This window comes from Anguilla anguilla, chromosome 7 (genome assembly GCF_013347855.1).
Source record: "Anguilla anguilla isolate fAngAng1 chromosome 7, fAngAng1.pri, whole genome shotgun sequence".
Taxonomy (NCBI): Eukaryota; Metazoa; Chordata; class Actinopteri; order Anguilliformes; family Anguillidae; genus Anguilla; species Anguilla anguilla.
The window spans coordinates 4,514,995-4,529,461 of record NC_049207.1 but is presented as its reverse complement, the minus strand read 5'-3'; the positions used below and the strand labels follow the sequence as shown (position 1 = coordinate 4,529,461).

The 14,467-nt window shown below is 43.4% G+C and overlaps 1 protein-coding gene across 2 annotated transcripts; it reads right to left on the bottom strand.

Annotated features, from left to right (window-relative positions):
• Positions 1–562: 562 nt before the first annotated feature.
• On the bottom strand, positions 563–13,532 carry LOC118231430 (myogenic factor 6-like). Of its 2 annotated transcripts, XM_035425230.1 has the most exons (4): positions 13,077–13,532; positions 3,210–3,353; positions 1,579–1,648; positions 563–1,066 (listed from the first exon to the last, which is right to left on the bottom strand). In XM_035425230.1, the coding sequence occupies exons 1-4, from the start codon at positions 13,482–13,484 to the stop codon at positions 879–881; spliced, it is 810 nt and encodes a 269-aa protein (XP_035281121.1). In that variant the 5' UTR covers positions 13,485–13,532; the 3' UTR covers positions 563–878. The 2 variants fall into 2 exon arrangements, with proteins under 2 accessions (XP_035281121.1, XP_035281119.1); XM_035425228.1 differs by lacking the exons at positions 563–1,066; positions 1,579–1,648; positions 3,210–3,353 and adding exons at positions 9,736–10,160; positions 12,114–12,183 and having other exon boundaries at positions 12,954–13,532.
• Positions 13,533–14,467: the final 935 nt, after the last annotated feature.

Below are 14,467 nucleotides of genomic sequence, written 5' to 3'. Positions count from 1 at the left end.
ACTTATAATTCACTCCAATTTTGGGAGTGCTGTGAAATGGCTGACAGTATTTTGCATAAAATGTATCAGTGAATAAAATGGCCCACATCACTGTTCCTAGTTTTATTTTTATAAATGGGTGGTTTTTTAATGCTGTGCTCTTGACAGCTTCAGCATCAAGCCTTATTAGTGGGGGGAAATACCCAAGCCTGCCTTTTCCTTCTTATTTAACACATAATGCTTCTCCACCAGTCTCTCCAGGTGTGATTCTTTAAGGTGCAGGCCATTTGCTGTAAATTGTGATTCCTAAGTGTTAACTGTGGGCAACATTTGCTTCCAAAAAAAAAAAAGGTAAACAAACCAATTACCATTACATCCCCTCTCATTCACTCGACGTGTGCGCGAGCAGTTTGGCTTCTTACGAACGGCAGCAGTGCTTTATGAGGGACATTTAACGAGTACATTTAACGATCAATTCACACTTCAACTGTAGTGCTAATGATTACTGCCTTTTAATGTCACTGCTGCTTGATTTAAATGGGATTTCTGTGTCATTCCTTGAGAACAAAGACAGCAAAGGAGGTTAACATAAATACAGTTTATTCACATTTATAACAATGGATGCTAAAAAAAATCAGCTATATTGAACTTACTAAAAAAGTTAAATACGTTGCATTGAGAATGAAACAGACACCAAAAAACGGGACGATTACAACATGTTGGAATGAGCCCTTATGCACGTTATTATTTACAATACAGTCGTGGGGGACGTGCCAAATTCACGTTCACTCTTGTGTGGGAATAAAATCATCGATTGAAAGAATCCACAGAAAATAGTAGCGTGAAGTAAATATATTATAAAAAGTTTTTTTTTTTTTTTGGTCGGCGCACATGGAGTCTCACAGCATGTGATAGACCGGTCTGGTGTTTGGGTTCTCGGGGGTGCCGGGCTGGCCGTCGGAGCCGCAAGACGAGAGGGCGGCCGAGTTCCCCGTTTGGCAGTTTGTGTTTCCCGAGGACAGACGATCCACGATGCCCGACAAGCACGCCAGACTAGACGCCGTGGGAGTCCCGTCCTCGCAGCCCGCTGCGTGGGAGGAAGAAGAAAAGGGTTTATTTTCAGCCATTAATAGTCGCTTCATAATTGTGACGACCTTTAATGTTCACTCGTACTTTAAATTGAATTCTTTCATCCCCCTTTCTCTCTAGAGCGCTAATGAAAATGTAGCCAGAAAGGGCATTGGCGAAGCAGTATATGCACACACGTCAAACCGTGAGATTCAAAATCATCGTGGGTTCGTCGTATCTAGCACTTAGGGAACATGTGGACATACGTTCAGTTTGTTCTCTGCAATAGGCCTATCATGAAAACGAAAAAAAGTTTGAAATGCTCTTCATGAATTGTTTTTCTGCTGTTCCAAACATACTGGTCTCCATTCAATTTACCTGTAATCATTTTGTCCATAACTTCAAAGTAATTCGTTTAAAAAGTGTCCCTATTCTGTTTACTTTAATTTCGCGTCCAGCGTTATGTTCGGTGGTCATGGAGACTAAACAAAAAATCAGTATACTGAAAAAACACATAGCATGGTGATTTACCTCTGTGCATCTCATAGTCGTTCATTTTTCCACAACTCATCTCCAACCAAACAGGACTGCGGCAACCGACCTGCGGGAGAAGGGTAGGAATTAAAACTGGCAATTTCTGCTACTTTCATGGAAAGTAAAGGCTGTTTAAACCAAGAGTCTCCAGTATTAAAATGTTCACAACATTTATTTCCACAAGTTTGTAATGTAGTTTTAGGGGTTGACTGAAAAAAAACACCACTTGAAATATTTATAAGACTTGTACCCCTATAGTGAGAGCTGTATTAATTAAATAATGTTGTCTGTGCACACGCACACGCATACACATCTGTATGGACGCACAGACACGCATACAGTACAAGCACTCACATCTGTGTGAACGCGCGCGCGCGCGCGCGCTCACGCACACACATTTTCAGGGATGACGAATCAATTGCCTGACTGGAAACCTCAGCGATATTGCATGACACTTCCCTCGAGTAAATCTGCGGAACATCCTGGCACCAGGAAAGCGGCAGTGCAGTCAGGAAGGAATGCGGAGGCACATACTGTTCCGCCAGACTTCTGTAAGGTGGATTTTCCAGGCTTTATACGGAAGAAAAACCGCCTCCTGGTGAGAACGCCATCACAGCGTCTCTCCCATCAGAAGCCATCTTCAGTTCTAATATACTGTACGTATTCTAGGTGCCAGTTATATTCTATGATCCATAGTTTTTTTTTTTATAATGCAGATTTTTGATGACGAGATTTTTTAGGACTTGTGACAAGCCCTGTCAAGGTGTCAGTCACTAATGGTCGATTTACTTTTCTTCCCAAACACAGTTTCATGAGTTCAGTGATCACTGAAAGGCATTTTAAAAAAGTTTTCACTGAAAAAAAGAAACCGAAACACTTGGCATTTGCAAATAAAAGCTAAGGGGAAATGGTGATTGAAGGCCTGGCCTTAGAGGCTCTGATACAGAAATTACAATAAAATCTAAAACTAAAACAAAAAGTGAGATAAAGATAAAAAATATAATATCCATAGAGAGACAGAATCTTTAAAAAAATGTTAAAGCTATCTCTCTCCAACCAAACCTGCATGTCCTTGGACTATATAGTATAGCATTTAATACAGATTCACACATATAGATGAGTAGGGTGTAGATATGGACAAACTGACAAATAAAGTACTGATCCATATAGGTAACGTATAGTAGATAGATAACAAGTAAATTCTAGATACCTGACTCAATCCATTGGCATATATAAACATGTATAGTACAGATCTGTACAGATTGACACTTAGAGGTAGACAGGTAAAGTACAGATCTATGAAGTTGGACAGGTAACATACAGACCAATATGGATACGCAGGTAAAGTACAAATCTATGAAGTTAGACAGGTAGAGTACAGACTTTTGCAGGTGGACAAGTAAAATAGAGCTCCATGAGGTCAGGCAGGTGGAATTCTATGAGGCTGGGCAGGTAGAGCTCTATGAGGTTAGACAGGTAGAGCTCTATGAGGTTAGGCTGGTACAGTAGAGCTGTGGGTAGGCAGTTAGAGCTCTATAAGGTTATACAGGTAGAGCTCTATAAGGTTAGACAGACAGACAGACAGAGTGCATGTATAGAGTGCGCAGGTAAAGGCGTTGCCGGGTTACCATGTCGTCGGAGCAGTTGGAGGTGGGGCTGGGGGGCTCGGAGCGCCCCCCCCCCGGCAGGCCGTAGTAGCCGTGCACCTGCTCCCGCAGCAGCAGCTCCTGCAGCTGCTCGATGTGCTGGATGGCGTTGCGCAGGATCTCCACCTTGGCCAGGCGCTGGGCGGGGCCGCCGCCGGGCGCGGTGCTGCAGCGGCGCAGCGCCTCGAAGGCGTGGTTCACCTTCTTCAGCCGCCGCCGCTCGCGCACCGTGGCCGCCCGCCGCCGGTCCGCTACGCTCGACCGCCGCTTGCAGGCCTTGCAGGCCCACGCCAGGCAGCGGCCGGCCGACGCCCGCACGTGCCCGTCCTCGCCCTCGCGCTCCACCATGCCCGCCGCCTCGCCCACAGCCTCGCCCTCGCCCTCGCCGTACCGCCCCTCCGGGGAGGACATGCAGGAGCTGTCGTAGAAGAGGTCCGGGGTCTCCATGGATACGGTCCGATAGCGAGCGAGTGAGCGAGCGCGTGTGTGTGTGCCGTCAGGGGGAAGAGATCGGGGTCTCTGAGGGGTGTGGTGGGTCTACTGAGGCCGGGCCCTCTTATATGTCCCGGGACAGAGCCGTGGGGCCACACTGGCCAGATCTAATTACCATATCCCCCTGCCCAGCCCCAAGGGGGGGGGGGGGGGGGGGGGGGGCAGAGGGGGCAGCTTCCCACCCCCTCCCAGGCCCTGCTGAGTTCCCACACACAGCATGCATTCCCTGGTGTTTTCCCTCTCAGCTATAGCGATGGTCATTTGCATTGTTTCTCCAAAGCCAAATAAAAGCTGGCAGCCAGCAGGGTATTAGTCAGGGTATTATATTTGTTGGGTGTACAAATTTAGGCTCTCAAAGCCTTTTGATTTACGCCCCTCCCTTCAAAATATAAATAAAAATTAAAAATAGACTATAAATGTTTGCGTCTCTAGATATGACCATAAAATACACCTAGAAGAAATGAAATAATTAGATATGTAACAAAAAGTGTATTTAGAAACAGGAGAGTAATTAACACGACTGCATTAGTCTTCATAAGAGTTTACTCATGATAGGTGCGTTACTTGCTATGACATCACAAGTGTTGGTGTGGAAAGCACACCTCCACCTTGAAAGGGAAGGAGTGATCTACTCCATTAAAACGCAATTAAGATTTAACAGTCACCATAATGTCTTTCCTTAACCCGAACGTTGAGGGGACGGGACGTCCCCCCCCCTTCTGTGCACCGGGAGAGTGCAGGGCTCTGATTTTACGACAGAGACAAATCGCACCGTTACAGATGCGCCCCAGCTGCGGCGGGAGAGTGTCAGATTTCAGCCTCCGATTCGCACCGCTGCAGGAAAAAAAAAAGCGCTGCTCAAAATGGCCCTGCCCTCACACCAGAGAAGGTGCTGGAAGCACAGCCTTTTCTTAAATGAGTCGCAAAAAACAATTAACAACCGAGCTCTAATGTGCTAGCGATCTCCCATGAAATTATAATCAACACCCGGAATCAGGTTGCACGAAATTCAATTAAATAATACACACTTTAACGCATCAATGACGTCACCCAATCTCCCAATTGTGTGTGTGTGTGTGTGTGTGTTTTATTTAAATGAGCAGGATAGGGTGAGGATATTGAGGATGTGTCACGTGACGTGTTGGACGTTTGGTCGCATCCCTCCCCTGGGAAACGAGCACACCTAAGATAACACAGCAGCAGCCAGCAGCAGTAGCGGCCTCTGGGCTCCTGTCAGGGGTCCCGTAGCGGGCCACTGAGGAGCACACTGGTGCTGCCAGCATGGGTAACGGGCCTGCTGGAGAGATCAAAGGGGTGGGGGCCCGGGAACCAGCCACTGGGTGAAGAGGAGACCAGCCTGGCCTGGGACGAGCAAGCCGGGCAGAAATGGCCCTGGCATTTTGCAGCTGATGCATTAAAAGAGTTAACATATACATTAACTCTCTTGCTCTCTCTCTCTCTCTCTGTCTCACTCTGTCTCTCTCTTTCACTCTCTCTCTTTCTCTCTCGCTCACTTTCTCTGCCTCTCGCCTGTGGTGGTTGTTTGTTTGTTTTGTTGTTGTTGTTGTTGTTGTTTCATCAGTTCTATTTTTTTTTTTTTTGAAGTACTGTAATTACCACGTTTGAACAATGTCCCAATAAAGGGGTTTTTTAAAATCTCAAATCTCTCTCTCTTTCTCACACATAAACACACACTCACACACTCACACACACACTCAGACACTCACACACACACACACACTCACACTCTCACTCTCACACACACACACAAACACACACTCACACTCTCACACACACACACACACACTGTGTGAGGACCGATGCAGGACCCCTATGGTGACTGCCATGGTCTTTTCTCCCCCAGTTCTCCAGCCCAAAAGGAGGCCAAAGGTGTGCTGCTATCGGTCAGGCTTGTTGTTCACTGTCGGGCAGTAACAGCGGTGTGTCTGAAACACTGTTCCGCCAAGGTTGTCAGGGGTCAGAGGCTATGTTAAGTGCAGGGCAAAGGGGCTCTTTAATCTCAGTTCTCAATGACATCAACCCCATAACCCCCAGCTACTTTATAGTGTATATTTCTAAAACTATTTGGACACATATATTTAAGAAATAGGTCAGTAAGTCCTGTTATCCTGGACATATAGTTATCGGTTTATCGATAAGTGCACTTTCTCCACGGATTTTGTGCAATAGATTCATGTATTTGTTTTTTTTCTTCTTCACTTTAACCTCAACCTCTTGTCTGAAGAAGTGTTCTCCCTCCCTGTCCATCTTAGCTGATATATGGTGACCGTTCTGTTATAAAATGGCCGACATGCATCCAGGTGGGCGTCACACTTTACTGTGAAGCAGAAGGAGAAGAAAACTGCATTTCATTCTCCCAAATTCTATCCGTAACTCTGTTACACCTCAACAAAATTCCCCCCACGACTGGAAAAACACACAATAATCCTCACGTCCTTGAGAAGACTTATCGAATGTAGTAGGTACAAGGTGCATGGATGAGACAAAAAGTTTTTTTTTTAAATGGTGTATCGACACTAGGCTCAGAGATTTGTAGTGCTTTGTTCTGACCAACAGTGACTTGAACACATTTTCTGTTGCACAGTCCGGAGTGTTCTACTACGCCATTGAAAGGCAAATCTTGTGCTTGGATAAAAATGTAAACAACTGCGTCAATGAGAAGTCCCACGCTGAGTTTTATGCATACGACCTTGGCAAATACTATCCAATGTGTTGTCTATGACAGTTTGTGTTGCTTACTTGTTTTTCTTATCATATTTTAATTTTCCAAAATGAGGAGCCCCAAAGGACAAAAAAAAAAAACATATTTCCTGGCAAGTCATGCGTCAGAAACTCATCCGGTGATTGGCAGCACCATTTGTCTGGCAGAGGAGTGAAATGCGCTGCCAAATATAATGTTGGGGAAAAATGGATTAAGGCTGGATCTCTAAGAAATCAGATAAGGCAAAAAAGCAATTTCTGATGCTCTGTAGCCTTGATATGTGAGACCCGCTGATATCATACGCAATAGGGCGGCGGGAGCCAAAGACAATACCATTATTATACTATTATTACTGTTATCGGATTGTTGCAGCCGTCAAAGAATCTTTTGACCAAACAAAGTTGTGTTGTTTTTTCATTGACGAAAGGCCACACTTTCGAAGAGCTTCAGAACATAATTTTAGCAGTGTGGCATATTTCAATGCGACCTGAAAACAAAATGGATGATGACTAAATTAGCAGTCATTAGCCCAGATACTGATTTTTTTTTTTTTAATAGGTAAATATATCCAAAATTGGGTCAGAAAATGCTATGAAATCTGCTTTGCCAAAGCTGGCCACAGACCTGAGCCTGCAAGTGCAAACTTGCCCTCAGTAGGTTTAAAAAGTACAAACAACCCCTACAAAATTGACACAAATCAAATGATTGCCTTCCTCATTGTGTTTCGGTGTTGTTGTGCTGAGAACATGAGACTGGAAGAAGGCAGAATGAGTTGAATGAAGCACAAGAGGTTTAGCAAAATTAAGCATTTAGCAAAAAAAGCTGCTGTGATAGATTGTTATTGACTAACAATAGAGGACTTTGCATTTTGCATCTACAGAGAATATGAAACAAAATGGCTACTGAAACAGTGCCTGATGAGCTGAGGGAGTTTGGGTGTAAAATCAGCAGTGGCATACATCAGTTAAGTATTTTTTATTTTTTTTGCACCAATCTCTGTTCGGGCAAACTTTCTCTCGGTACCTAGTTCAAGGTCTATTGGCAGGATATGCATTTACCTCTTTTTTTTGCTTCCCTGCGGTTAAACGCAATCATGTTGAACTGAGGTACAGAATTCGGTAAGTAGTATTACCAATAGGATGGAAATCCAGTTTGCTGCTGCTATGGGGATGTGGGCCAAATCGTATTAAAGTGATATTATGGAGCGCGATATCCAATTTCAGTCCCACTCTGGGAAAAGTGTGAACGCGTCCTCAGTGTGGGAGGGAAGATTTGCTTTGAAAGGCAGCACTTAAACACCTTAGTAACGTATCGGGTGTCTGCTCGGGGAAGGCCAGACCTCTTTATCATGTGCGAAAGCGGATACAGCATCTTTTTAATATTTTCTCCCAGCACGAGCATTCAGACGGATTACAAAGGTAGTAACTGATACACCTTTGATTGACTTAGAGATAAAAAGTCTAATGGCGGAATTTTCACGTCGGACTGTCTCGGTGAAATGTAAATGTTCAGTTGCTACCAAACTTCCCCAACTGCCACTCTTGTCCCTCCCACCTTCTCAATCACCCAAATATACTCGCCATTACTCTCCCTTCGCTCTACACACTCACTCATTACGTTACATTTATTTGGCAGACGCTTTTAGCCAAAGCGACGTACAATAAGGTCCTCTCTCCAGATGCTTCCACAGCTGCTGACGGTGGCAAATAGGTCAGAAGATTTTTTGGCTATACCACCTTGTCTTTCCCAATGTCTTTCACTGTACATGGAGAGCCCCCGCCCCCCAACCCCCCGACCCCCCACCTCTGTGTGAAGTTGGCCACCAGTCAGCTCTGGTAAGAGGAGGGTGGGCACCAAACAGGCGGAGGGGGGTCACTGCGCTCAATCTGTCATAGCACCACGTTGGGCCGTGAGATCAAAGCAGAGACGGGAACCTCGTGACCTTTCTCTCAGCAGGAAGGTCACCGGGCAGCGGTGCATTCTGGGAGCCTGAGCCAGTAGTTCTCTTCAAACCCACACATCACAGGCTGTGTTCAACTCATTCATTGTACTCAAGGGATATTTAGAACATGCAATAAAAATCATGTAAATGACCAATTTGGAAAAAACATTAAGAAAAGTCACCCCTCATGATATTTAAATACATTTTGCAGACCATCCAAATTCTAAAGGCATTCAAAAACAGATAGAAATGTTTAAAAGCTTATAGACAGATACATGAGAAAAAAGACAGGCAACGGACCAATTATGGACAGCAAGCATTAGTAAGCTCCGAAGATGTAGAATTAAGACTTTCATTTTTACAAAAAGAAACCTGTTACATCAAATTGAATAGATAAAGGTAATTAAAGAGAGCATCCCCTGACTACCCTAAATAACCCTTGGATGGCCAGCTTTTACCTTTGGCAATGTATCACAAAGTGTTGAGTTAAAATTAGGCAAATGCAAATGCAAATACTCAAACATTAATTTCCGCTCAAACTGTCAGGACAAGTTTAGCGATGACTTTATTAGTAATAACGGAGGCAGAGGATTGTTCATTAGCAGCTGCCACAAAGACATAACCAAGACTATTTCTGGGGTTCTGGTGTCATTTTACGCTCTTTAAATAGCTGTAAACACGTTGCCTCTGGTGGATACTTCAACTAACCCCCGGTAGTCACATGTCTATTCAGAGAAAGAGGGTGACGCTGGAGACATTCACAGCATCCACAGCCATTACGGAATGTGAAATGGAAGACGACGATGCAGGTTAAGCTATGTGGGAATAACACAATCAGTGATGTCTGGAAAACCTGGAAGAACATCTACGTACATGCACCCTCTCCAACTCAGATAGATGCATTGTAAAGCAAACTCCATTTCTCAGTCAGAGGGTATGTCATAAAGTAAGCCTCCTGAGCTGTTTAGATTAGAAAGAGAAATTAGAATCTCGTAAAAAGCTGGATGGTGACAGGTGGGTGGGTTTATAGGATTTGCTATCAATTCTCGCATTTAAAGAAATGTTGTATTTTTTCAATTAAAATTTTTTTTTAATTCAGCATTTTCAACATGGACAAGTTTGTTTACAGCTTGCGGTGCCAATGACAGCCGACTAGTAAAAAGGTTTAATCTTGCTTTCGATTTGCAGTGACTCTGTTTTTGAAGAGCACCAAATAAGCTGCTCTGTTTTAACTCAATTTACTTCCTCCAGCAGTAAATATATCATTATAATTTATAATATACATAATTTACTTGTTTTCAGTTCATGCTAGTGAAATTTCACAAGAAATTCATATTTTGATGTTTATTTTATTTGTGTTCTTAAATACAACATGTATGAATATTAAAGCATTTTAACATATTTTCCAAAAGATACAAAAGTAAACTGGCATTTGCTCAATTTTTTTCACTTAGAAATAAAAAAAAAAACGTTATGAGAAATGCCAGTTCTAACTAGTAGCCTACAGCTCATGTGAATATCGATACAAAAGCATACAAAAAACTTGAGCAGTCATAGAATAAATTATTTTAAACATTCAGCCATTTGAAATGGCGCAATGGAAATGTGAATAGCTCTGGTCAGTTCTGTATAAAATGGTTCCTGGCGGAGTTTCATGTGCCCGAGGCCAGTTGGTTGGGCTCTTCCTTTGGCGGCTCGGTGGAAATGCTGGCCACGATAGAGGAGAGGTGGTGTAAGCTGCTGGAGGCCGAAGACTCAGCAGCCTGACCTGAAACGACTGGGGGAAAAAAACTCTTTCAGATCCACAGCATGATGGACAGGGAGCACATTTACACATCTGAATATATACAAAGGCATTTATTATTCATAGGCTTCTATGCACTTGAATATGTATGCATAATTTATTTTTGGTTTCTGTTAGCTATAATTTTATCAAAAATAGGGTAAATCTAAGATACACAACAATGAGGCAAATCTAATCTACGAAAACTGTAAATGCAGTGCAGTCCATAAGTATTTGGACAGTGACACAGTTTTTGTTGTTTTGGCTCTGTACTCCAGCACATTGGATTTGAAATTAAACAATGAACATGAGGTCAAAGTGCAGACGGTCCGCTCTAATTTCAGGATATTCAAAACCATATTCTGTGTAGGAATTGCAGCATTTTTATATGTAGTCCCTCTGATTTTATGGGACCAAAAGTAATTGGACAGTTGGCTGAACAGCTGTTTCTTGGCCAACTGTGTGTTGTTGCATCATTAGTCCATGCAAAGCTAAGAAAACGTCTAGAGTTGATTGACGGTGTGGCATTTGCATTTGGAGCTGCTGCTGTCTCAACATGTGGACAAAAGAAGTGTCAATGTCAGCAAAGCAGACCATCATGGAGTAGAGAAATCATAACAAATCCGTCATAGCCAGAACATTGGATGTGCCAAAATCAATAGTTTGATACATCATTAGGAAGCAATAATGCACCGGGGAGCTCATCAATCGCAAACAACCTGGGAAAGCATAGAAGACCTACTGTAGTGGATGACCAAAAAATATTTTCAAGAAAAACCCATTTTAAACTGTCAAACAGATGAAGAACACTCTCCAGACTACAGACCCAGATGTGTCAAAGATGAAAATAGAGAAGACTACACCAGCATAATCCCAGCAGGTTCACCACAACATACAAACCACTGGTAAAAATAAATAAATCAGTAAAAAAAAAAAAAAAAGAATACGGTAGAGTTCTGGAACTCTACTTTAAACTTTAATGGATAGATGAGATGGGTATTAACCTGTACCAAAGTAATGTAAAAGTGCAGAGAAAGAAAGGAACTGCTTGTGATCCATAGCACACCACCTCATCTGTGAAACATGGGGGATGTAGTGTCATGGTTTAGGCATGCATGGCTGCCACTTGAACTGACTGCTGACAGCAGCCTGGGTGGATCTGCTCAGATCCAATCAAATGATTCAAAACTCATTTGGCAGCATTTCACCCTGCAGCAGGATAATCTTCCCAAACACAGTGCTAAAGCAACCAAAGAGTTTCTCAGGGACAAAAAGTGGAATGTTCTTGACTGGCCAAGTCAATCACTCTTCCTAAATTCAATCAAACATGCATTTAACTTGCTGAAGACAAGTCTGTAGGAAAAAACCCCCCAAAACAAACAGGAACCGAAGATGGCTGCAGTGTAGGCCCGACAGAGCATCACTATGGAAGATACCCAGCATCTGGTCATGTCTGTGGGTCCCAGACATCCGGCAGTCATCAAATGCAAAGAATTTGCGACCAAGTACCAAACGTGATGACTTTATTTAAGATTATGTTCCTTTGTCTAAGTACTTTTGGTCCCCTAAAATGGGGGTACTGTATATAAAAAGGGCTGTAATTCCTACATGGATCATTGGAAATAGATACCTTTAAATTAAAGCTAACCGCTAACACTTTTACCTCAAATTCATTGCTTCATTTCAAATCAATCTAACGTGCTGGAGTACAGAGCCAAAACAACAATTGCATCACCTTCCAAATACAGACTGCGTTGTAATTTGCACGTTTATGCAAAGATCACTAATGATTTAAAAAATATAGATAATGCACATACATGCTGAATATGCATACGCACATAACAAACGAGTAACTGTACTGTATTTAAAAGTGAGCTAAGTGATCATTGTTAAATCCACCCGCAGCCCCCACAATCAGTAATTAGGCAGATTTTATGGCATACAGACCTTCTCTGTGATTGATCATGGTCTGCCAGCTATGGGAGCTGTCCCCTCTGAAGTGATCAGTACTCAGGATCTGAAAGTTAAAAACACAGAATCTCAGACCCACACAATTCCATACATCCACCCACAGAAGATCTATAAGAAACTCTATTATGGGCTATTAGTCTTATTACTCATGCTAAAATAAACGCTGATTAATGTTGAAATACCATTTGACGATAAATGATCCTAACATTCTAATATTAACAAGTGTCATTCTTAATCAAGCATCTATAAGCATCATTTTATGACTATAATTTCTTGAGACACATGCACACAAAACCATACTGTACATACAAATGATGCTCAAAAGTAAAATGAACTGTGTTTTTTCTCCATGAATGTTTAAGAGAACAGGACTTATTTCCTGTACTATAAGGTACTTATTTCATGCATTATAAGGTACTTATTTCCTGTATTATAAGGTACTTATTTCCTGTACTATAAGGGACATATTTCCTGTATTATAAGGTACTTATTTCCTGCATTATAAGGTACTTATTTCCTGTATAATAAGGTACTTATTTCCTGTATAATAAGGTACTTATTTCCTGTACAATAAGAGACTTATTTCCTGTATAATAAGGTACTTATTTCCTGTACAATAAGACACTTATTTCCTGTACTATAAGGGACTTATTTCCTGTATAATAAGGTACTTATTTCCTGTATTATAAGAGACATATTTCCCGTACTATAAGAGACCTATTTCCTGTGTTATAAGAGACTTATTTCCTGTATAATAAGAGACCCATTTCCTGTGTTAATGAGGAGGCGTGTTCGGGTCAGCGTCGGCGCACTCACGTGTCGCTTCTTGGCGCCGCAGTGGGCCCTGTCCTTCCCCTGGGCGCGCTCCTCCCGGTCCAGCGTGTGCAGCAGCTCCTGCAGCTGCTCGATGTAGCTGATGGCGCTGCGCAGGATCTCCACCTTGGGCAGCCGCTGGGCGGGGTTGGCCACGGTCTTCCTCTTCAGCGCCTCGAAGGCCTCGTTGATCTTGCGCAGCCGCCGCCGCTCGCGCAGCGTGGCGGCCTTGCGGCGGTCCGTGGGCGCCGACTTCCTCTTGCAGGTCTTGCAGGCCCAGGCCAGGCACTGTCCCGGGTAGTGCGGCCCGAGGCCCGGCGGGGCGGGGACGTGCTCCTCCCCGCTGCTGTCCTCGCACCCCGTCTCGAACCCCGTCTCCCCGGGCGGGGGCGGCGGCGGCGACGGCGGGCCCTCCCGCGCCCCGTACAGCGGGGACGTCCCGGCCGCCCCCAGGCACTGCAGCGGCCCGCCGTCCCCCTCCAGGTACCGCAGGTCGTTGAAGAAGTACGCGCCCGTCTCGAAAAGGTCCATCATGGTGAGTTCGGCTCCAGCGCTTCTGACCGTCCCTCAAGGGGGGGCGGCTCTGTCAACAGCATTTAAATAGCCCGGTGACACCAGTCACATGGCTTATATATAGCCAGCAGGTGAAACTGAACCCCGCGGTTGGCTGTCGCAGTTCATCAAGCTCCCCGAGCTTACTGCGACGCCTGCCAAACACTGTCCGCGTATTTCATGCGATAAACAAATGCATACGTTAACACCTCCAGGCGAAACATACAGTGCCATTTCAGACATGCGACGGTTACCTTCTGATGTTTATCCCAAAGTTATCTGGTACGATTCCGTACGGATTGCAACATCTCTCCTTATTATCTGGAGACTTGGGTTTGTTGTATCATTGAATGGCATCAAGGACCATGTGAAGGTCTGTAAATGTAATAATAAAGGAAATTAATGAAAAAAAGCCCACAGGTTTCTGCTGTTGTCAACAACCTGATTGACAGCTTCTCCTGAACAGGCAAAGTGAAAATGCATCCATTGATTAAAATCTGAGATCTGAATAGAAGCAGTACTTTGTGACAAAACAAAAATAACAAGACTTTAGGCGATGACAATGGATTAATATTAATTTATTTTATTTTCTAATAACTTCTAATATTCTAAAAATTCTCATACCTAAAACCTTTATGGATATTTCACATTTTAATGCAAACTAATGCAGATACACAATTTAGCATGAAACTCACATGCAGGACTTTGCGGCTTTGAACGCAATGTCATCAAAATTTGCATTTTGAATTATGTATGAGCATTGCAATGAAAATCTATTTCTAAAGGTGAAAGTTCTCTAAAGAGACAGAGAGCTCTTTTTTATTAGTGTCTAGTAATGTGTACTGAGAGGCATGGCCTGTAGTGCGTTCCAACGTCTGACACCCGACACGTTTAGTATTACCACACAAGCATCCCAGTCAATGTGTCATATAATAGCTGAATTTCACAGTACTCTACATACTCTG

Bases quoted from the DNA above. Each gene is read 5' to 3' on its own strand.
- LOC118231430 (XM_035425230.1), bottom strand. From the start codon at position 13,484: ATGATGGACCTTTTCGAGACGGGCGCGTACTTCTTCAACGACCTGCGG. The intron at 3,354-13,076 runs GTGGAGATCCTG...CGCCTGGCCAAG, and splicing joins CCGCCCAGCGGCTGCCCAAG to GTGGAGATCCTGCGCAACGC. The intron at 1,067-1,578 runs GTAAATCACCAT...CCTCCCACGCAG, and splicing joins CGACTATGAGATGCACAGAG to CGGGCTGCGAGGACGGGACT.